Source organism: Camelus dromedarius, chromosome 15 (genome assembly GCF_036321535.1).
Source record: "Camelus dromedarius isolate mCamDro1 chromosome 15, mCamDro1.pat, whole genome shotgun sequence".
Taxonomy (NCBI): Eukaryota; Metazoa; Chordata; class Mammalia; order Artiodactyla; family Camelidae; genus Camelus; species Camelus dromedarius.
In genome coordinates, this window is record NC_087450.1 from 63,407,564 (window position 1) to 63,430,840 (window position 23,277).

A 23,277-nucleotide genomic window follows, 5' to 3' on the forward strand; every position below is an offset into this window, starting at 1 on the left:
GCGAGAAACGGAGATTTCGCGAGAGGACGCCAGAGGCTTTCTTTGTCCTATCCGGGAGGGGCGGGGAAGACAAAAAGGTGGTGTTGAGGCTCGGCCTTTCCAGAGACGATGCCGTCCGCATTCTCAGTCAGCTCGTTCCCCGTCAGCATCCCCGCCGTGATCACGGTAACTCGCAGCCTCATTGGCCGCCAGTTCGGCCGCTGGCGGTTGGGGTTGCTCCCACTTCCCGGCGTCTGCCATGGACGGACGGGGCTTGGGGGGGTAGGGGGCGGGGCTGGTGTGGTGGGGCAGGGCGGGGCCTGGGGCGGTGGGCGGGGCGTATAGGGCGGGGCCTGGGCGGAGGCTTGCCTTGGTGGGCGGGGTGTAGCGGGTGGGGTCTGGGGCGGAGCCGGGCAGCGGGGATGCTGCCCGCGTCGGGGCGCGGCAAGGTCCGGGCAGAGCGGACCCGTGGTGGGGCGCGGGCTGCTCCTCCGGCCCCCGTCCCCCCAGGGGGGCCCTAGCCTAGGGAGGGGCCCGCGCTCTAGCATGAGGACGTGTCCACCCAGGGCGGAGCAGACCCGAGTCGCAGCAGTGTCTGGAGGGCGGGGTGTGTGGCAGAACGGCCAGTAAAAAACACGTCTTGCGAACTAGGGCGGCCCAGATTTCCCGAGGCCTTAGTCCCTAGTCTGCGGAGCCGGAACCCCGGGGTAACCGAGTGCGTCCCTGACCCCGGAGTCCGCTTCCTCCTGTCCGTACGGGGGCTGGTCCTCAGGCTCTCCCGGCCTGCCGCGCGATTCCGTTCCACAGGCAGCACAGCCCTCCGCCCCGTGTGGACCCCGGACGCGGGTGCCGGGAGGGCTCCCTGCCCCCCTCCCCGTGTTCTGCGAGGCCTGACGAGTTTCTCGTGTGTCCTGCAGCAGACAGACTGGACGGAGCCGTGGCTCGTGGGCCTGGCCGTCTTCCACGTGCTCTGCCTGCTGCTCACCTGTTTCTCGTCCCAGAGGTATAAGCTGCAGGTCGGGCACTTCCTGTGCCTGGGTGAGTAGAATCAGCAGTCCCGTGGCTCCGATGGCCGTGTGCGTGTTTTCTCTGTAGCCTCACCACGCGTGATGAGATTTTTAAGACCTCCCGGCCCTCCTGTCACGTGTCCTGCTCTGGCTTCAGGGCACGCCCAGGTTCCACCATTGGGCATTATGAAGTGTGTTTCGGATCCTGGATTTGAAGGGACTCTGGAGGAGCACCTGCTGTTCCCAAGAGGGTGCTGAACACCTGTTACACAAGGAAGAGTTTGGTTTGGTGAAGCGCTCTGTACAAGGTGCTCTCCTCTGTGGGCTTCGCTGCACTGCCTGCTCTGTTCTGGGCATAAAATAATATGTTGCACAAATCAGTTTTAAAGATTAAGACCTACAGGGATCTGAAGGGGAACCGAGTTGGGTGGAGTCATTGAGAAAGGTTACACAGAAAATAAAATCATGGAAGGGGGTATAAAGAGTGATTAAAATTTCTTTTTCTTAGGTGGCATAAGGGACAGATGTCTGACCCAGGCACCCCATCAGAGCACAGGGGGTGTTGGGCAGAAAGAGTGGGTCAAGTGTCAGAGAAACCGCATTTCTGATGCAGAATAGTTGGCAGTATTCTCCCATAGGAAGGGTGGGCCAGGACCTCAGCAGCTGGACCAAGGCTGTTAATCTTGTGGACCTTGGGAAGACACTAAACTTTTGCTTGGTAGTTTAACAAAATGCAAAACCTAATCTGAAATGTGATTTTTCACTTGACCTTGAGCAAGGTGTGAGTTCCAAACAAGAAGTTACCTTAGGACAGGAGCGAGGCAGTCTGCATCACAGGAACATGTGTGTCGGGGTGGATATCACTTCATTTCTTCACGTGAGAGCCATAGTAAGGGACGCTGGGGCTGCAGGGGTGAGCAGAGCAGATGGCGCCTGAGACTTATGGGACAGGTGGGGCTCCGCCTCCACTGAGCAACCACAGCCCTGCTGAGCACCAGGGCAGGAAGGCAGGAGCACTGTGAGACCCCGGAGGGGGCCTGCTGTGGGTCCCTGCCAGATCGTTTACACTGGGGTGGGAAGGATGGGCAGGAGCGAGTCAGGCAGCGATGGTGCAAGGGCGGAAGGGGCACTCCATGCCTGGGAACAGTATGTGCAAAGGCCCTGAGGCAGGAAGAAAGGTGACAGCCCCTCCCAGGAGCTGAGACTGGAACAGTTTTGTGAACCTGGGAGCTCCATGTGGGTTTGTTTTCTAGGATGAAGAGGGGGGAGTTTCATGCTCGGGATGACAGAGGCTGTTCTCAGTGCATGTACAGACCTGATGCTCGTTTGATTCTCAGACCCATGGACGATTTGGGCATTTTTTGCTGCAGTTTTACAGACGAGGCTCAGATCGGTTGACTAAGCCTGGCTCCTGAGTGGGCGGCAGGTCGACATGCATACCTCATCAGCGGGGAGGGGCCCCCTGCCCACCAGCCCCTCCGCTTCTCTCCCGTCTCCCTTCTTTTGCTTCCTTGACATGCGTCTTGGGGTCCAGTCCTGGAGGGAGGTGTCAGGAGGCTTCCGGTTTCACACCAGGAGCGAACGGAGGGCTTGCACGCTTTCCCGGGGCTGAGACTCAGGCGCCAAGTTCCTGGTCAGCGCCCTGCGCTCTCTCCAGTGCGGGAGCAGCGTGTGCTGGGCAGCCCATGTCCTCTTGCCCGGGTTGGGGTGAGCCCCACTCCCGTGCTCCCTTGCCCTGAGTGGGACTGGTCCCTGTGGAGCAGACCTGGGGGTTCCAGGCTGTTCCTGCTGCTCTGGTCGCCCTCGGGTCGGCTATCTCTCCCCTGTCTTGGGTCTTGGCTGCCAGCACTGCTGGGGTGTTGGCGGGCAGCCCAGCCTGGCCTGCTCCTGCTGAGGGTGGGCCCCCTTCCACCGAGACCACCAGCTGGCCTGTGTTCAGCTTGGTTTCCTTCTGTCTCATTTTACAGCGTTGTAATGTTCCTTCATAACATTGTATCTGAGATGGAAATTACGTGTCTCGTTAAACTCATGCTGTTCTGTTACACATGTGTTAAATATTCTTTGTAAAGAGCATGTAACGCCACACTGGTTGGCCATCATCTGACTTCTGGCGTGTGGTTCCTCTTCTCCAGTGATCCTGGTCTACTGTGCCGAGTACATCAATGAAGTGGCCGCGATGAACTGGAGGTAACCCTGCCCGGGCATGGTGACTGTGTCTGAAACCACGCCCATCAGCTGAAGGACGTGCTCAGAGACGTTCAGTTCTCCTTCTGCAAATGCCCCGTCTGTTCCCTGCCTGTGTCTCCGGCTGCTTAACGAGGAGACCTGAGTGGTGGTGGTGCCCATCCTCCCAGCCCACCGCGCTCACGCCCCACCTCGAGGTGGAGGTGCTCTTGTGATCCGTCCATGGTTTCCTTAGTCCTGAAAACGCTAGTTCCCTGGTTTCCAGGCTGCCAGCCGGGATCCGCCTTTTTCCCTGCCAGTGCCCCCTCCTCTGGTCCTTTCCTGCTCTGGTCTCCAGACGCCAGCCTGTGTTACCACCTGGGCAGCCCACACCATGTCCAGTAAACATCATAAAGTCATCCTCCCCCCCTCCCCGATCCCCACTCTGTCCACACCTGCCCCAAGCCATCCCCTCTCCCGGGGCAGCTTCTCCTCCTGGCTTCCTAGGACAGACCTGCAGGTCACACAGGAACCCTTGGGTGGTCATGTGGCCTCTGCCTTTGAAACAAGTGGGCAGGGGAGCACAGCCTTTCCCCCGCCATCCCGGCTGCCTGTGGGTGACAAGGCCTGGCCCTCAGCATCCTGACCCCACAGGCCTCAGAGTAGAGTCACAGCCCCTGGGCCCTGCTGGGTCCTCAAGCCTGTGTTTAGCCGTCCTTGCGCCCACATGCACATCCTGCAGGCCATCCCTGCTTCGTTTCCTCTGAGTGTGATCAGGGCACAGCTTCCCACCACCCCGGTTGTCTGAGCCGCTGCCCTCCAACAGCTCCGAGTGCAGGGCTCTGCCTGCCTGCTGTCTGCCCCTTGGTGCCGTGGCCGGGCTGTGGGCGGTGCGCTGTGACTGTCACTGACGTCGTGAGCGGGTTGCCCGAAGACAGCCGTGCCCGGACGTGGTGATCCCCTCCGCTTCCCATGACAGGTGGCCTGGCCGCGGCGTTGGGGCAACTGTCCCTGCGCCTGGAGTGGCTCCTGCCCCTCGTAGCGGCCGCAGGGCCCTTACCCCACAGGGTTAGGAAGGGCCACGTCGTGTGCAGGGCGTCTGCCCCACCTGTCTGCCTGCGCTCACGGGTCCTGCGTCTTCGCCGAGGGGTCCCTGCATCCTCTCCAGACCGGGCAGCGCAGTCCAGGGTCCAGACCCTAAAAGACATGAGGGGGGCTCTGGACCTAGGGTGGGCTGTCCTGCCCTCAGCGAGGGCCCCCCCCCAAGAACGCGTGAGACGGAGAATATACAGTGATGCCGTTTTGTTCCCCCAGGCAACCGTTAATTTCTTCCTTGAAACAGGCTGTTTTCGAAATACCAGTACTTCGACTCGAGGGGCATGTTCGTCTCCTTAGTGTTCTCAGCGCCCTTGCTGCTCAACGCCGCGGTCATTGTGGTACGTTCCAGGCTCCCGGCCTCCGCCGTCCCCGAGGGGCGCGCCCCCGTTCTAAGTGCGTCTCCCACGGTTCTCTCTAGGTCCTGTGGGTGCGCAAGACCCTGAGCGTGATGACCGAGCTGAGGGGCTTGCGGGAGAGGCGGCGGGAGAGGCTGCGGAAGGAGGAGTGACGACCTGCCGGGCCGCACCCTGGAGACGTCTTCCTAGGACCGTCCGCTCCTCCAGCAGGCCGTGGTCAGTGTTTAAGACACATCTGACTTCGTGTCCGCCGTGGCGCTCACCAGGCCTGGGTCTGACCAAGGGGTGTTCAGTCTCTGGTTCAACTGTAAATAAACCATTGCTACCCGGGCACAGTGTTCCTGTGTCTGGCATTGGTTGTAAAACAGCCCGTCATTGTGAAGAGGTTGACTGAGTCATAGACAGTGCAGTCTAGGCATGGCCCCTCCGTCACCCCGTCATGCTGTGTCACCCCTGTCACCCCCTCACCCGGCCTGGTCCGTGCAGTGTTCGCCTCTCTGCAGCAGCTGCGTGAACCCCTCGAGTCATTTCTCAGGCTGGAAAGTTCCAAGTAAGAATAGTCAGTGTTCACCTGCCTCAGCTGACAGGTTACAGCAGATACTAAGGTCAGTCGTGTTCCTGCGTCTCAGCTCTTCTGCACGCGGGCACTCTGGGCGTTGGTGTCCTTAGAGCAGGTGCACAGTTCCTGTGGTCCCCATGCCCAGGCCGACTCCTGTCGGGGCTGGGGCTGCTGCTGGATGGTGAGAGGCGAGCACAGGCCCGCGCTGCTAGAACACAGCGACCCACAGAGAGCACTGTGGCTCCCAATTTGGTTTGAAAAGCAGTTTGTGGATAGTTCTCTTAATTCTAACAAGATTTTTTTCTCTTAAGTAAGTTCTATTCTTCGAAATTCAAAAAAAAAAGGTTCATATGAAAGCATTTATATTTAGCAGCTCAAAAGGTGATATTTTGGTAGATTATGAAATTAATCGTTGAAATCCAGATACATAATGTTGTTATAGACAATTGTAAACTCTTAGTAGAGAAATTATTTCCTGAAATTTGACCTCAGTTTTAGAAGGGAGCAGATGGAGCTTCCTAGATACGGGGGTGTTTAACCTGGTATTTTTCCAGCCCCTTTTTGAGGTGTTAAACTTTTATATTGAGCATTTCTTAAAATGATTTAATAAACAGCCTCCCTGGTGAAGTCAACTTTTAAATTCCTTGTACCTGACAGCATACTTAGTTATGCATTTCTGAAAATGACCAGTCCAGGATGTTTCATGGTATTGTGGCTTCAGAAGAGTCCACGGTATCTCAAGTAATTTCTCAGAGAGCAGGACGGGCCGGCGGGTCACCCATGAGCGGGGCGGTGGGAGGGCTACGGGCGGGCGGCTGGTGACCAGAGACAGGAACCCTCGCTGGAGACGTCCTGGCCTCGGCCTGGGCCACAGGGAAGTCGTGGGGGCCTTTTCATTTCCCACAGTTACTCGGGCTGTAAATCGGGACTGGCTGACTGAATCTCATTTTTCCTGTGAGAATAGTGTGATAATACTGTTAAATTTGCATAAATTGGGTGTTAGGGACTCGATCTAAAGACAGGACCCAGGGCCTTTCCTTCACTGGTGTGGGTAATTTTTTTGGAACAGTTATGTCCTGTTTCATGAACACAAACTTCGTTTTTTAACTGTTTTTAGTAAGTTCATGATCAGTGACTTAAATTACAATGTTAGCAGATATTTTGCTGTCCTTGCACTCTGGGAAATCCTCCCAGCTGGAATCGTCCCCAGACAGTTACGTGATTTATCTGGAGTGTGAGCCCTTTAGAGGGTTTGGGGTGCACGAGGCTGCTGTGCTGGGTGGAGCCCTAGGGGAGCAGGCGCCCGCTGGAGGCCCCACGGCAGGCTGAAGGAGAGCGCAGGTTTTGTTGTCTTTATGAACAGGAGGAGAGGACTTTCATGGTGAACGTGTGCTTTGCGTACCCCAGATCCTTGACGCCTTATCAGTTGTGAAGTGAAATGTGTATGTAACGATACATGGTATGTTTTTTTCTGCACAACTGCACTTGGTTTTGACTCTGTAAATGGAAACGGGCTCCCAGAGGGCTGGTCGCACCCGTGCTGCTGGGGCCCCTTGGTCCAGTGTCTGACACTGGACTTGAGGAAGAGAAACTCACTTTCCTCGGTGTGGACAGGCGGGTGTCGGATGAGCAGCACGTGGACCTGAGTGAGTCCCTTACAGTGAGATGATGTGCTGAGACGTCAGCATTTTCTCACTCCTTACCCAAACTTGCTATAGAGCTTTAAAAATTAAAAAGTTTGATAGGGAGTCGCAAAAGAATGCGGAGGTGTTTCCCAGGGCTTCGGGGGAGGCAGGTGGTAGCGGAACGCTGGGTAATGATGCGTTGCCTAGACCAGGCAGCATGTCTCCACGGAGACCTGGGCTGGGGCGAGCTGCATCCCCTGTCCTCGCAGCCCAGGGCCCCACCCCTGGGTTTCGCTGCCTCGTCGGTAAAACGTGGTCTCGGGCTTGTACCCTCATGTTCTGAGTTCAGTTGGTGTGTCCTAACCAGGTCTCAGGCTGAGAACCTTTCTTCAGTTTGTGAAAACTCCCGGCTGTTACATTGTGGAGTCAGAGCCTCATTGGAGAGCACACAACACAAGCCAGGGCCGGGCCAGGCCTCCAGTCCACGCACGGGAAGCTGGGCCATGGGGGCAGGCAGCCCACTGACAGCCTCGCAGGGGCCACGCTGAGGCCGCCCGGGCCCCCAGACTCCACACTTGGTCTCATGCGGAGTTGGCCCCGGCCCCGCGACCTGAGACCTGCCTTTGTGCTTCGTTGTTTCTTCTTGTATGATCTCAGGGTATTTGCAGGTACCCATTCACTGCCTCGTTTTTTCCTTTAAGTCTCCTTTCTGTGATCTTCTCAATCCCTTTTGCTGTGACCATATTTTAATATGGAACATAATTTTCAGCGACCACTGTGTACAGTGTGGGAGCCGTGCTGTACGGGGGCAAGTTCAGTTCACTGAGCCGGTTCCTGGTGTTGGAGGTGCGGCGCTCTTTAAAATGAACACAATCGACACGGAAATCTGCAGCTTTAGAGGCGCTCGTCAGCGTGTCGATTACTGACTCGGAATAAGGTCCAACAAGTGAAGTGAAGTCAAAATCTACTGACATTCCATGGCAGTTGGTGACTTGCTAAGTCAGTTTTCAGAAAGCACATGCCAGTGTCAGGGGCACATTGTTCCTCAAATCCTTGTCTAAATGGCAGTGTTTTCACAAGGCCTCCAGGGGGCGCTGATGCACCGAGGCCGGCGTCCAGCCGGCTGTCGCCTGCCTGCCTGCCTGGGAGGCTGGCGTCTTTGATGGAAGCCTGCTGTCCCAGCTAGAGGGAGCCGGCCAGGACTAGAGGGCATGGTTCCCCTTCTTCACGTGAACCAGGTTGACAGTGCCCAAGTCACGCTGGGTACCAGATGCGCACACACCTGCGCGCACACATGTGTGCACACGCACGCGGGCGATGGGAGATCACGGACAGCGCTCACCTGCGGCCGCACACAGCCCGTTCCTGGTCCCCCTCAGTCCCTTAGCCTGTCTTCTCGTCTCAGGACACCGTGTCAGTAGGTGGAGGAAGTCAGGAAGGGGATGTGAGGGGTGACAGGCTGTTGGTGAGGAGTGTGCCCCCGGCCCAGCAGACCCCCAGGTGGAAAACATGGGAGTTCATTACTCACCCACTGTGGGCGGGGCCCAGGGCCCTGGGAGCAGAGATGAAGGTCCGGCCCTGCCCCGAAGAACTCAGACCACGGAGTCCCTCTCGGTGGTAGGTGTGAGTTGGAAGCTCACGGTCACCTGCCTCATCCCAGGCTCCGACCACTCGGTCCTGGGAGGTGGGAGGTGGGGGGTGGGAGGGGGCCACCTCACTGGCCTCCCAACCTCTGTGTCTGTTACAGGGCAGGCACTGAGTTTGGCCTGATGAACCGAGTAAACACGTAAAGAGTGGTTCCGGCTGAGCCCAAGGCCTGGAGCACCAGGTGGGGACTTCGTCCCTGAGTCTCCAGCTCCTGAGTGACTTAAGTGGGACCGGCCTGCCGTCTGCTTCAGTTGTTGACATGCATCCTGCCCGACCGTGGACGGTGTATGACGCCTGTGTGGTCACCACTCTAGAGGGAAAGTGATGAGATCACAGGGACGTGTTATCAGAACCTGGGCTCACCTGAGACCAGGAGTGGCCTGAGGCCTGGTCCCACCAGCCGCTTTTAACCGAGTTCCAGCGAATGGGTGCTTCTGTTCCAAGGTTAATCCTTACGCTTACACTTCAAGGTACACGGTCTAGAAATGCCAGCGTTTTTTCTAGTTTTTATGCAATAAAACTAGAAGAAAGGCCAGTAACTGGAACTGAATCTAATGAGTTTGAAGCCACTCGGGGAGGGAGAGTCAGAGGACCTGTGTGTCAGGGTTGTGGGGCATGTTCATCGGAGGATGTCCGTCGGGGTGAGGGCATCCAACCTGAATCATGTTGCAGCAAAATGAGCAGGAATTCGGGGAGCAGAGCACAGACTGACCCCCTGCCCTAGCAGCTGAGGGAGGCAGAGACTGGTCGGGAGTCAGGCTCTCGGGCTGCAGAACTAGCAACGCCCTGTCACCTCAGATGCCGAGACTTGAGTTTGTGCAACAGGGAAAGGCCAGGTAATTTCTGACCTAAGCTAAAAGAGAAAATAAGACCTGGAATTTTTCCAAGATTCAACCTCAAAAAAAAAATAACAAGGTTGAAGTTTGGTGGTTTGTGTCACAATATAAAGGCTAGAAATTCAGATTTACATGTAAATTGATGGAATTAACAATCCAAACTGCAATTTCAGGGGAAAGCAATGTTTTTGCATGAGAACATGTGGCAGGTTAGCTTGTTTTTTGCTCTTTTTTGCACGTATTGTTTGCTTGTTTTTTAATTGTTTCAGAGTCTTTGTTGAAAACATCACCATGTTTAAGGAAGTATCTTTATTTCCCAGGTGGCTGGCACGTGCCCTGTCCTTAAGGACGGTCTGTCATTTCTGGAGGATTCTTGGCCTGGCCATGCCACCAGCGTTGACCTCACTGCAGCCTCTCCTTGGGGACTGTTCAGAGGGCCCAGGGTAGCTCTGTTCTTGGGGGGAGGGCATGATAGAAACCCAGATGTGTCTGCTGTGAGCCAGAGGTGATGGGGTGAGGAGCGAATTCTCATTAAGCATGTATTATGCAGCAAGGCCTGAGTGCGGGACCCTCCCCGGACCCTGGATAAGGCGGTCCAACCCACCCGGGGTGCTGGCTGTGTGGCCCTCAGCCCCGGACCCCAGGGGATTGAGGGGGACCCGCAGAGCTCAGAGTGGGGACCACTCTGCCACGTCACCAGAGCTGCCCACGCTGGGGCCTGTTTACCCATCACCAGGGACGCTGGGGCTCTTGGGCATCAGCGCTCCGCCGTTTGTGTCTTCACAACCAGAATCCCCCCAAGGGACACACACATGCACCTTGTCCCAAGGACGGTCCCCCAGGAGGCAGCTCCCCCAAGCAGGGTGCACCCACCTGGAGAGCCCCTTGCCAGCAGAGGGAAAGTTCCCTCCCTGGACCATGCGGCTGCACTGAGATCACGGTCGGCATCAAACCCTTGGGGTTTGCCACCCCCCGCCCCCTGGAGTCCCTCACTCTCACAGGCGCCTGATGCCCTGGGTCCTACAGCCTTGGCCACCTTGAGTCTCCACACCTGAACTGCAGGCAGGTCTCAAAGCCCTGGCCAGAACGTCCGGGGGTCGGACGCGGGCGGCGCAGTCGTGGGAGGTGGGGAGGCCATGGTCTGTGGTGTGTGGTTGCACTCAAACGCACAGACGCCCCATGGAGGACACGTCTCCGCCCCACTGCTTCTCTCCTTGCGTTCCTGAGTGTGAAATGATTTCCTCTGAGCTCAACCAAGTGAATGTAGAAAAGCAAGTCAGCTTTTGGAGCCAGGAGCTGGGAATCAGCGTCCCTGCCTGCGGCTGGTTGGCACAGGCTGCTGCCCCCCGGTGAAGCCCAGGTCCTCAGGACCACGAGTCAGGAGGGGGAAGAGGCAGAGGCGGGCTGAGGGCTCCCTCCCAGTGGGATGCTGCCCCACGTCCGTAAGAAGGCGGACACGGGCAGAGGAGGTGGTGAGGGGTCTCGGTGGGAGAAGCATCATCAGGGAGGAGGCCACGTGAGGGTCCCTGCACTGGGAGGCTGGGCGGGGGCCCTGGGGGCATCAGCTCCGGAGGAGCCCAAAAGAGCAACTGCTAGAGCGCTGTCCACCCCGGTGGAGGGTGTGTCAGGCTGGACTGGGTGGACTGAGGCCTGGGATGGCCCCACGGGGAAAAGGGGGCTCCCACCTCTTTCCTGCCGTCAGATTGCCACCGTCTTTGCGACCAGCTGTCACGTGGCGCCCTGCCTCCTGGGACGGCCCCCGGGGTCCCTGCCAGCACCTCCTCGGCCACGCAGGGTCCTGGAGGGCGTCACAGAGGCCAGACCCCCCTAAGGCTCTTCCCCTGCGGGCCCCAATCTGCACCTCCAGTGCGTTTCTTTGTTCACTGTGTTCTGTATCGTTTTGTGTGAGACCCTTTCATAGACTGCAAAGCTTTTCTTTCCATGTGTAGGAAAAATCTCACCGTCAAAGGCTCGTGAGGAGAAGCTCGGGACATTGGGGCTGCAGGGGTCTGGGGCCCCGGCGTTTCCTCCTTCTGTTCTCATCCGGCTTGGATCCAAGTCCCTGGGGATTCCCGCAGGCCTAGCATGCGGTGGGCCTCAAAATGCTTTTTGGAACTGAGAAAAGTGTTTCTTTAGTTTAACCCTAGTTTCTGTGGGTGCTGACTGGCGGGTTTGCTGTTGGGAGCAGTTTGAAGGGAGTGGAACCGGCTCACAGGGTCCCTCTGTACCAGATGGAGAGGGTGGTGGGGCCTCTGAGACACCAAACCTCCCAGTCAGCGAGCAAAGCGTAACGGGCGGTAATTCTGGGCTCTGCAGACTCTTCGTCTCGTTCCCAGGGAGGGCGGTGGGGGGCGTTCCACCACAGACTCTCGAAGGGAAAACAGGCCGAGAGTTCAGTTTGTCAAGTCCCTTTAAAACCGCTGCCTGTTAAGCAGCCTGAACACACTGTCACGTGGCATTAATTCAGAGCATTGCGGCTCGTAATTGACCCGGACTTTACTGCAAAGGCCGACAACGCCCACCCCTGTGTTGCAAGTATTTTAGAATCCATTCCAGAAACTCACTCCCCAGATTCTGGGCAGGGCTGCTGCTGATTCCATCGCATCCACTCGAGTAAACAAGAGGCTGAACACTTGGTGAGTTTCCCACGATCTGGTGTCACACACACCCTGCAATGGAGGCTTGTAGCAGGAAAATCTGGTGATAAGCAGTGTTGGGAAGCTGACTTCCCGGCGGTCTCTGCAGGCAGGTCCCAGAGGACGCAGACTTCCTGGGAGCTCGCCGTCCGGAGCTCCACCAGCCCCGAGCAGAGGTGCATGCGCCTGCTGCCCCGCGTGTGGGCTCGAGCAGACGACGCCGGCAGCAGTGCTCGGCCGTCAGGGCGGGGGTCCCGGCCCCAGGATGGACATTGCTTCCCTGGACAGTCTAGCGGCCGTGCTCATAGGTGGAGGAGGCCCCCTTCCCTCCTGTCCACACAGGGTGGGGACAGTGGACACAGCCCAGCCCAGTGGCTGCAGGGACCAACATGAAGACCGTTAGTGTCAGCCCTGCCCTTGTTCCGACCTTGACGCTGAGCAGTGTGTCTGCCCGCCTTCCAGTCCCCCTGCTGCCCACACTGTCCTGAAGCCAGGCCATCGCTCCCAGGTGACTTTGCCTGGAATCTGAGAAGGTCCTACAGCTCCCATGCCGTGCACAGATCTGCATTTTAACCGCCCTCCCCTCTGCCCAAGCCCTCGTGTCAGCCTGGGAAAGGGCATGGGGGCCACGCTGTGCCTCGGGGGTCCTCCAGGGTCCTCATGGCCTTACAGTGTTTCCACCTCCTTCCACTCACTCCCCCCACCCCTGCCACCTCTCCCACGTCATCACAGCTGTTTCTCCTTCAAACTGGCTTTTGGACCAGCTGTCAAGGGCTCTGTGCTTCTGAGTTTCAGAGAACATTCTGTCCTTTGGTGAGAGTGAAATTTCATTCATTGTCAGCCCAGTTATGCCCTCACCCCGCACCCCCCAAAGCTGGCATCCTTCAGGGACGGTCCTGGTGCTCAGGCCCCGAGAGCTTCCCTCCTGCTGAGTGTGGGCTGGGCTTAGGGGCTTCCAACAACTGGCACAGAGCGACAGGGCCACCTCACCATTGGGCTGTGACTGTTTCTGCCCGTTTCCGGCTCCGGTGGAGCAAGCCGCCAGGCTGGAGAGGCCAGAGCTGCAGGAGGCCTTCGTTGAGGAACTGAGTCCCGCCAACAACGTCTGGGATGACCGCCGCCTGCAGTCCGGCCGATGGGGGCTGTAGCTGGGGACCCACGGGCCGGCCCTCGACCCTGCTGTGAGTCTGGACGTGCACTGGGCAGACGCAGGCAATCAGGGCCCCTAAAGAGACGGCCCTGCAGACCCCACGACAGTGGCCGCATGGAGGTCTCGCAGGGCGGGCATGGTGGGAAGAGACAGATGTGCTCTGATTTGACAACCTGGTTCCGTGTCTCAGCTCTGCTTTTTTGAGTTTTGGTAAAACACTCAACCTCTCTGAGCCTCAGTTTCAGTGGGAAGAAGGGATGTTTTGACAAAAATTAGGGGAAATCATGGAAAACATGACACTTTACCTGGGGTCTGGCATGTGGTCGTTACTGAACAAATGGTAGGACACGGCGTTTGGTTTCACCCATCCCTTTAAGTGCTTGCGTATCGTCTAAGCAGATAACTTCCCTGAGGGCACGAACCAGGTCATACAAGACAAATCAGATAATAGAACACGGCAGTAGTTATTCCAGGACCCGGGGCTGTGTCGTTGCTTCTGTGTCCTCCCCACAGCGCCTGCAGTCCTGGCTGTGAATATTTACTGAAGAACTAACTCGACTCTTCCAATTTGTTTTCGGGAAAGTCCTATGGAAGCATGAAGTCCGCAGGGGAGAAAAAAGTAAGATATTTGCCCTGAGCTATAAGTGCAAAAGGGTATTTTAGCAAATGCAATGGCATGAAAATTGGAAAAAGCGATCTTCTTTCTGCCAAAACAGATGTGCCTGGCGCGCAGCCCACGTTTCGGGAACACAGGATGACGGCGGCATTGATTGCCGACACGATCGTGTGGTTTCTGAGAGCTCAGGATTGCACCTAAGGGTATGTGTTGCTCCAACTGTCTGCAGGTGTGTCATTCTTAATTCATTAACGATGCATTTCAGAGTCATCTTGAAAATATTACCTCACTGATACGAGCCAAGTGTTGTCGGGAAGTGTGCCCTGCACGGTCCTGACCCGCCTGGTCAGTGAAACCCAGTGTCCCCTGTGGTCTCCGCAGCTTCCCGGAGACGCGGGCAGACTGGCACTTGGAGTAAGCACAGCCGTCAGCTCACCTGGGACCTCCGACGTCCGAAGTACCTTGGCCCCCGCTCAGCTCAAAGGCCCTCTTTTCTTTTTTTTTCTCTTTTTGCCAAATCTGTATTAGAAAAGAATGACCGCAGTTACAGTTTTAAACCTTCATGTATAGGTACATGGGCATTTTGTTCTGTTTGGCTATATTTTTCATATAGAGAAAAATATTCCTAATACTTAAACCTGAATTACGTTTTGGTGTTACTGAAGGATGAAACGGCAGGCCGACAAGGGAATTTCACTTTTTCAAACTTAACTCTTTCCTGGGACTAACGTGAGCAGCGGGAGGTCACTCAGGAAGCAGTGGCTTCTTTGCAAAAGGATAAAGCAGTTATTCTAAGAAACCAGAATGCCATATCTGCGAAACATCTTGCACAAAACTGTCTCCTGCACTTTCAGGCTATAACTCAGGTCTGCTCTACGAGTAGAAGTGTCTCAGGGTTTTAGAAATTGTGAATAAGATGCAAACACTGTTGGGATCTGAAGCACTGGGAATTGTGAGTAGCCATTCCCGCGCAGCGTGGGTTTGCTTCGCAGGAATGCTGCCAGCTTTACGGCCCAGGAAGCCTCCTTGGCTCCCTGAGCAGGTCTTCCTGAAAGTCAGGCTCTTCAGCCCCCTCCCCTGTGTTGCTCTGAGTGTCTGGGAGGGTGGCCCACACCCTCAGCCCCACAGGTCAGGCTGTGCTGTTGCTCTGCCAACAACATGCCCCGAGTGTCACTGCCTTCACACGAGGAGCCTGTTTCCCAGGGCGGGAGGCTGTCCCAGGCTCCACATCTGAACAGGAGGGATGCGCACATCTGGCAAGTTTCAGGGACGGGCCTGGTGTGGACGCTGCTGTACGTACATGTGTGTCCTCCCGTCGAAGACTCGGGAAACACAACCGTGCGTACGGACGCTTGTAAGCAGAGCCAGGTGTTTCTTCTTGGCAAATCGTATGTATAAAATATACATGTGTTAGTGTACCTTATAAAAAATACACAAACTCATACACAGATAATGGCCAAAACGTTCCAGTAATAATTATCTTTAAAACTGCAAGGACCTGGTGTAATACTGTGATATTGTGATTTATAATGAGAAATATGCATTTGGTCTGAGTCCCAGCCGACCTCCGACCCCCCAGGAGGGGAGCAGGGCGGGAGGCTGAGTTCAGTCACCACCCACGTTGGATGTGAAGGCCCCACAGGGACAGGAGCCCTGACCTGTTGGTCAGAAGCACAGGTGATGTCCTGGCCACCCAGGTGACAACCGAAGCGGGGGTGGAGGGGCTCTTATAGGACACAGCCCTTAACCCAGGTGGGGTCTGGCGCCATCTCCACGCGGACAGTGTCAGAACTGAGTTGAGTGGGAACACACACAGCCGGCGTCGAGAATCACTTGGTGGTGAGGAAAATCCGCAGCCCCTGGGATTTGGTGTCAGAACTGGAAGAGTAGGTTAAATCTGTACCATTTCCTTCAGCTCTTTGTACATTCGCTCTGTATTGCCGTTTTGTGGCTTCTGGGGGCAGAACACGCGAAAACGCTGGCCCAGAAGGAGACCAGCGCAGGTGGTGTCACCGTCCTCAGTGAGCTGGGCACGAGGCTACCATCCAGAGCAGAGCGGGAAAGAGGACAGCTTGTGTTTCTGGGGAAACAGAAGAGGGCCAGTGCGTGAGCAGGTTAATGAAAAGAGGTCTGGGGGCGTGAGAGGGCAGTCCATTGAGCTGTTCTGCCAGTTCCATCGCAGCAGCTGCTGTGACTCCTATCAGCACATTTTGGTAACACCTAGAATAGCGTGACTGTCAGTCATCTTTGATTATCGACAACAAGGGAGTCCAGACTTTGTGACCCAAGCGCTCTCGGAATGAAACCCAGCCAATCCACGGAATCCAAACACAGCGCTCACTGCTGGGTGTCGATACTCGTCGGCTCCTGTTTCTCCAGAGCCAGGTGAGGAAAGACATGTTTGAACTCACTTTCATATGCGCCACACACACAAGTAAACTGCCGTCTGGCCCCGTAAGGGAAGGCGGTGGGGGGGCTGTGACTTGCCCCCAGGGGCACAGCCGCCGGCTTGCCGGGCAGGGTGTCGGCCCAGAGGCGGCCAGCGCGTTCCCACAGGCCGGCTCTGCCCCGCGGTTCCTGGTCCGTAAACCCTCCACCCGCCTTGTTTGGTGCTTTGTGCAGAAGCTGTGCCCCGCCTGCACCCACACGGCCGCGGTTGGCTGGCCCAGGGCCTTGCTGTGTGACTTCACAGCCCCGTGTGCACACAGCGTGCTCACTGGCTCCGTCCTCAGTTGCAGAGAGCCGCTCTTGCCCGGGGTCAGCAGGTTTCAGCGTCCGGCTGCAGTGCTTCCCACGAGCCCCACATGTGCTCCGGGGCTGTCGGATGCCCCTCACCCTCGAGTCACAGCCTACATCCTTCCTCTCCAGGAGGGGTCTGCAAGGCGCCCCCAAATCAGGGTCTGCCTCTGCTCACTTGGGTCCAGGGAGTCAGAAGCCGAGTCTGGAGGAAGACGTGTTTCAAAGCCTGGTTCCATTTTTGTGATAATCTCTAACTTTGGCAGTTTGAAAGGCCTATCTTGTAGTGATACTTAATAATTGATAGAATTAAAGAAATTTCGTCTTTTAGGCAAAGAGTTCTCAAATTAATTAATTTGGGTGATTTCCCCACTTTTAAAGGGTGGGCACATCACCCAGATTTGAGAAATGCTGACTTCCAGACTCAGCCTGTGTCCTGGACAGGCCGCGTCTCGGCTCCTCTGACCAGGCCCTGAGTGGTCAGTTCTGCCCCAGCCCCGCCGGCCCCCAGCTCAGCTCAGCTCTCTCCCCGTCTGAAAACTCTTCCCCAGTGACAGCTATGGACGCGAAGCGATGACCGTGGAGACGCTGGGAGCCCCCGCCTGCCGCCCTGTGCGTCCTGACGATACTGCCTGACAGACTGTGTTCCGAGAAAGTGACTCCTCCTTTCCAGGCGACCTCCCTGGCTCAGGGAGGTCCGGGCAAACTCTGAAAGGACTGGGAAACCAGACCCAGGACAGCACCTGCTGTTGCTGTGGGTGGGCTGGGGAGGGCTGCACTTCCGGAACCTTCTCCCCGGCATGCTCACAGACGTTCCCACGTTTGGTCTCAGAGTCCAGCAGGCTGCCTGGATGCTCGGCTGTGGAATGGACGGGGGACTGCAGGTGAGAAGGCGGCTGCACGACTCGCCCCTGGAGCTCAGATGGACGACAGGAGAAACTCTCTGGGGACTCCCCATGTTGCCATGGGTGGGTTGGGGGCCTGTTTCACCCTGAGACCCCCTGGTGCTCAGATGTTGCTGAGGCCCATGGAGGGGCTCTCCTGAGGGAGGCGTTTCCTGCAGGACCTGACAGGGCTGTCAGGAACCCCCCCCCCCAGCCACGCAGCCCGCCCCCTCGGAAGGGAGGCCCGGAACAGTGCTCTGCAGCCGTCTCTCCTTCCTTCCTTTGCTGTCTTACCTGGAACCACACCACCTGTCTGTGCCCTGTGTCCCTTCCAGGTGAGTGTCGGGAATGACCAGGCTGGGGCGAGACTCTAAAGTAGACGTCCGGCACCTGCCCCTGTGTTTCTCCTTTCAGTGAGTAACAGGCCTCAGACACGGTGCTTCCCTCCGGGGGGAGGAGAGCTGGGCTGGCAGCTGTTCTGAGCGGAGGCGGCAGGGGGCACCAGCACCTTTCTGAACACCACGCTGGTCCCACCGCCTCCAGACACGTGGACCTCGGTTTCCTGCGCCCCAGCCTGAGGCCTTCCGTGACTTATTTGGTGTTTTCTCTGTAGAACTCTCCCACCCCATCTTCCACGCCCTCCCGTCACCTGCAGCTCTGTCACCGGTTCCCAGTCTGGTCCCCGCCACACACCCGTCTGTCCATCCATTTATCCCCTCCTCTGTCAGCTGTTGTTGGTCCCCCGGGTCAGACCCACAGGGCTCCTCCCTCTGTGCGCTGGTACCAACGCCCCAAACACCTGCTTGGCCGTCCCACCTTCAAGTCTTGGTCGTGGAGTTTCCTGCAGATGAAGGACCCGCCTCTCCTTCCTGCACCTGAGTTGAACTTGGCTGACTCCCATCCACTGGCTGCCCGCCCCACCCCGACCCCGGTGTGGGCCCCCCACCTGGTGAGGAACTCCCGTGGGGTTCAAGTGCAGAGTCTGAGGTGGAGGTGCTTGATCTAGCCAAACCTGGTGCTCCCTCCCATCCACAGGGCAGCCAGCCCCTCCCAGGGCTGCACCTGCAGACACCTCAGAATCGGGGAGAATCCCAGAGCCGGGTGTTTCCTGAAAGACCCCCTCTGGGAGCCCGACAGCCCGGATTCCCGCCCAGCCAGGCCTGTGTCACAGCAGAGTCGGGGGCGTCCGCCCGTCCCCTGCACCCACTTCCCAGAGCACCTGCACTGGTGCCGCTCGCCGTGGGCACGGCCGTGACCCTCTCCTCCAGCTCCCCCACCAGGGACCACAGGACACTGGGACCCTGGGGCGCCATGCTCACCTCACATCCTGAATAAACAAGTCAGCCTTTCCTAGAACAACACGAGCAGACATTCCTGTTTCTCACATTCTTCATTCTGACAAGACAGTTAATCCATTGATCGGTGAGACCCTCCCTTTAACCCCAACTCTAACTCTAGTTGTGAAAACACCCCATGAAGCTGAGAGTTTGGAAGACCAGTCACGGCTGCTGGGGAAAGTACAGATTCCTTGGTTTTCCTGCTAAACACACGTGTACAGATTGCGTGATGCTCACCGTACTGCGCAAACACGCTTACAGGCATGAAGGCCAAATCAGTGGTTCATGTGAGGCTGTATCTCTTTAAACCTCTTTAAATGGAGGGACTGGGGATTGAACCCAGGACCTCGTGCATGCTAAGGACACGCTCTACCTCTGAGCTATGTCCTCCCCAAGTGCCTTAGTTTTATGAAGCAAAATGTATTCAACTACAGCTAAAATTATCACTTTAAATAGTAACCTAAAGATACCATTTAAGAATAGGATTATGAAGCTCTTTTTATTCACAAAATAAGGAAAGCCAATTTCATAGTATGAGAGATTTTAGTCATTGTGAAGTAACATGCAAATATCAAGTCTGACTTTTAAAAATCCAGTTCAGCAGCAGTAACACATTTCATGTGTCAATGACAGATATTTAAGGGAGCAGATTTACAGAGTTAGTAAGACAGACATAACTGACGTAAAGCGTAATGTTTCATGAAATTCTCACCCAAATAGGTGCCCTCAGCCCTTTGCAGCTCTCATCTAAACACTGAGTGTGTGGTGTGCGTTTTGTTCTTGTGGCGAATGTTCGGGACAGACCAGTCGCCATCCCACCTCATTCAGGACACCAGCTGGGCCCCTCGGGAGGGGCAGTGGAAGGAGCAGGGCGTGGCTGGCTCGGCCGCCCAGCGTAGGCGGCTGCCAGGAAGGGAAGCTGGCAGAACACCTCAGCTAAGATTCGCCTTGGAACTCTGGCATTTGCAGCAGAAAATGAAGAAATGTGGAAATACGTGTAAATACAAGTACACGTGTAGACGCGCCCTCCTGTGTCCAGTCAAATGGCCCCCTCCCCCAGTCCTGGGGGCCGGCCTCACATCCGCCCTCGGCCTCCTAACCTCTGATGCCCATGGCAGGTCCGCAGCCCCAGACAGGACGCCACCCCGGCTCAGCTTGAGGTCCTGAGTGACTGCACCTGCGGTTAGTTCTGGGGGCGCCCTTCCATGCCTGGGGACATGACCAGCAGAGCCCCTTTGAAGGTGACGTGGGCAAACTGGCTGACCACAGAGCAGGGTCCCACAGCCCAGAGGGGCCCACAGCCCGGCCCCGGCCCCTCACACCCAGACGGCTCAGCGATGCCCTTTGCCTGGTTCCCATCTTTCTACTGACGCATTGGTGCGACTCGTATAACGCCTTCGAGACTGCTAGTCGTTTTGTAAGTAGATCTTAAACCACCCATCTGATTAGTTTAATGGCATAAACAGTTACATATATGTATTTTTGATGACTGCTGGGAATTCATTGTCTACTTGGCGCAAGGCACAGGGTTATGAGGCGCCAGCAAGGCTCTCGTGTGGCTTGGATAGCAAAGAGAGGGGTTCTCTCAACTTCCTTTTTGGCGTTTTGCTGTTTTGATGTTAAAGAACCCAACTGTTTCTGTTGGCCGTAGCCTGCTTAGTCTCGGGGAGGGGAGGGAAGAGGAGGGGGCGGGCTCCTGTGGGCCTAGCGCATTGGAAGGGAGCCTGGCAGCTGGTGGCGGCCACTCAGGACAGGGGCCTGCTGTTCATTCTGCCAGGCTGGCCACCAGGCAGCTGCTTCTCCACGGCCTCCCGAGCCAGGGCACAGGTGATCGTGCTGGTGGAGGTGTGGGTGAGTCCAAGTGCTCTGGGATCTCCAGCACTGTGGCCCTGAGCGGGAGAGTGGGCTTCCCGAGAAGGCAGCTAGCCCACCAGTGTGCCGGGCCGGCTCTGGGGAGACCGAGTGGTGGGGGCTGGCTTCCCCGGGTGCTCCGCACTCCCGCAGGAGCTGGTCCTGGAAGTGGGGCTGGGCAGCCCCGGGCGGAGTCGGGGGTGGCCCCGAGGGAGCCGCAGGATGGGGTGGCTGCCATGCTTTTGCTTGTGGGCTGGTGGAAAGCTTGGCGGCCACCCCTCATGGGTCTTGGCGCACAATCACAGGTGGTGGGGACGGGGACGCTAGACCACGGAGCCCATTTGCAGAGGTGACCGTGAGCGACAGCTCCATGACCTAGATGCGTGGGGCCTACTTATATTCTTAAATTATTATTTTTCAGCCCTTAAAAAACCCTCTAGTTTGAGTACCTATGACTATAAATTGCCCTCTGTATACTGTTTAGCTGTTTTCCAAAGATTTAATATGTGGTATTTTTGTTATTATTTATCTGTACATATTTTTAAAATTTCTTTGATATTCTTTTCCTCTATGAGTAATATGTGTCGAAGTATTTAATTTACTTTACAAACGCTGTTCATGCTGTTATATGTTAAAATAACAGTTTACTCCTAATTTCTAACAATATTACTGTGGTCAGAAAAGTTTTATGTCTTACACTGAGTTTTTGTAATGATTTCAACTTGTTTTATGGCCTGATATGTGGTTAGCTCTGGAATGTTCCACGTGTGCTTCAGAAGAACATCTCCAAAACTTGACGGTGAATTTTTGTATGTATTAAGTCAAGACTGTTCATTTTGTTACTTAAATTATCTGTAGCAAAATATAAACACAACACATACACATACACATACAACAACAAAACAATGTATCAAGACAAATTTAGGGTGATCCCAGAAAGGAGTAGATGGTTTTAACACTACAAACGTATGACTGTGTGAAAATTGCTATCAGACTAAATAAAAACCATATGATCTCCTTAATAGATGGAGAAAAAACAGCATCTGAACAAAGTATACACCCATTTATGATTTTCTAAAATAACTCTTAGCAAATCAAAAGAACTAAACACCAGAAAACTAATGAAGGTTATTTACCAGAAAATAGAGCAAACATTACAGCTGATTAGAAGAGAGACAGAGATGGCAGCTGACAGCATTTCTACTCGGCAGTGAGCTGTAGGTAATGTCCTTCTTAGATAATAGTCCAAGACAAACAGAAGAGGCAAAGATTCAAAAAATAAACTGTTACTATTTGAAGGTGATATGTTTGTTTGCTCAGTAAAACCAAGAGTTTACAGAGAAGAAAATTACCACTTCTTGAAAAAGATGAAAGAAAAATCAAGGGATTCACATACGATATTCATGGATAGAAACACCTAGTATGAAAAAGATGCCTTCTGCTCGCTAACGAATCTGTAAGTTCTCTGTGGTTCTAATAAAAATCCCAGTAGGGTTTTACATGGGCCTTGAAAATGGCCCTTAAATTTTATGTAAACAAGAGAATTCTGAAAACAAAAATGGCATGGCGACTTTTCCTACTAAGTATCAAGATGTGTTAGAAAGGTGCAGTGAGCGATGTGGTCCACAGAGAATTAGCTTCTACAGTATGGAGAAGTGCTGTAGGACAGTGCAAAATGCCGAGCCCGGTTGTGACAACGGGCAGAAGATAGCACACTTTGCGCCCAGATAAATACCCAGTGATAACTATACTGAAGCAGGGGGCGCCTCGCTAGTAGTCAGGGTGGTGCACAGCAAAACTCCAGCAAGATACCAGCCCAGAAATGCCACGTTCTGGTCAGTGTCTGGAGTCACGTGGGACCTTGAATGGATGCACAGAGTGTCAATGTCTCCGCCACCTAAGACACCGCTGAACAGCAGTGAGCACGCGGCAGATTTGCACGTGCAGCGATCCCCGCTGTCTGTGCTTCAAGGAACCTATCAGGCATATCCCAAGGAGACACATAGTCATCCTCTTGGCTGCATTATTTATAGAAGAGAAACTCTGGAAACGTCAGTGACCATTACAGGAGAATGGAAAAATCCATCGCATTATGTCCTTTGCAGAGAGCAGTAATATTTCATTATCATTAGATAGTCGTTTTTCTTAAAGAAAGTTATCCTAACTGAATTCTTCAAGATTTCAAGATATCAAATTATTATAATTCAAAATTCCACTCCTAATAAAAGTATTTGTTTTATGCATTTTCCTGTTAGATAAATTGATGTTTTTTTCCTTTTCTTCTCTCCCCCCACCCCGCACACAGATGTGTGCACGTGCACACACGCACACACACACACGCACACACTCTACAGTTATAAATGAGGTGAAGATATCTCCTATGCTTTAATTTTCCTAGAATCCAAGCAAACAAAACCAAACCAATATTCCTAACCATGCAGCGTCTGACGTGAGAAGATCTAGCACTAAAACACAGGTGGCCACTTGCAGTAAGGGGCAAGGGACTTCTTAATCGGTTTTTGTGGCCCTGGAGCCGCGGGCGGTGCCCAGACTTGTAAACAGTGACTCAGCAAGTGTGCGTGGAGACTGTCTCCGCGGGAGGGGACGTGGGTGTTCCCTGAGCCCTACCCGGTGGTCCCCCAACTCCATCAGCTGTGTCTTCCACCACAAGGGCGTTCTCCGTTCTCCACTGCACAAAGGTAAAAGCCCTTCATGTAAGTACCAGGAACGACACACTGATTCGTCTCCCAGCTTCCACACTTCAGCCGTCATCTCTCCTCAGTTTTCTTTTAAGCAA

The 23,277-nt window shown here is 55.2% G+C and overlaps 1 protein-coding gene and 1 long non-coding RNA gene across 9 annotated transcripts; both read left to right on the top strand.

The window, feature by feature from the left end:
• Window positions 1-13: 13 nt before the first annotated feature.
• Window positions 14-4,968, top strand: TMEM18 (transmembrane protein 18). Of its 2 annotated transcripts, none has more exons than XM_010999605.3 (5): window positions 14-165; window positions 897-1,017; window positions 3,119-3,173; window positions 4,492-4,585; window positions 4,666-4,968. In XM_010999605.3, the coding sequence occupies exons 1-5, from the start codon at window positions 109-111 to the stop codon at window positions 4,753-4,755; spliced, it is 417 nt and encodes a 138-aa protein (XP_010997907.3). In that variant the 5' UTR covers window positions 14-108; the 3' UTR covers window positions 4,756-4,968. The 2 variants fall into 2 exon arrangements, with proteins under 2 accessions (XP_010997907.3, XP_064350843.1); XM_064494773.1 differs by having other exon boundaries at window positions 900-1,017.
• A 3,537-nt stretch (window positions 4,969-8,505) lies between these two features.
• On the top strand, window positions 8,506-20,903 carry LOC116157392 (uncharacterized). Of its 7 annotated transcripts, none has more exons than XR_010384330.1 (4): window positions 8,506-13,675; window positions 13,773-18,241; window positions 18,328-20,046; window positions 20,407-20,903. It is a non-coding gene; the product is annotated as an uncharacterized LOC116157392 (long non-coding RNA). The 7 variants fall into 7 exon arrangements; XR_010384333.1 differs by having other exon boundaries at window positions 13,773-17,292; window positions 17,628-20,046; XR_010384335.1 differs by having other exon boundaries at window positions 13,773-16,057; window positions 16,960-20,046.
• Window positions 20,904-23,277: the final 2,374 nt, after the last annotated feature.

Excerpts from the sequence above, each read along its gene's own strand:
- TMEM18 (XM_010999605.3), top strand. The coding sequence starts at position 109 with ATGCCGTCCGCATTCTCAGTCAGCTCGTTCCCCGTCAGCATCCCCGCC. Across the intron at positions 1,018-3,118 it reads CGGGCACTTCCTGTGCCTGG|TGATCCTGGTCTACTGTGCC; the intron begins GTGAGTAGAATC and ends CCTCTTCTCCAG. Across the intron at positions 4,586-4,665 it reads TCAACGCCGCGGTCATTGTG|GTCCTGTGGGTGCGCAAGAC; the intron begins GTACGTTCCAGG and ends GGTTCTCTCTAG.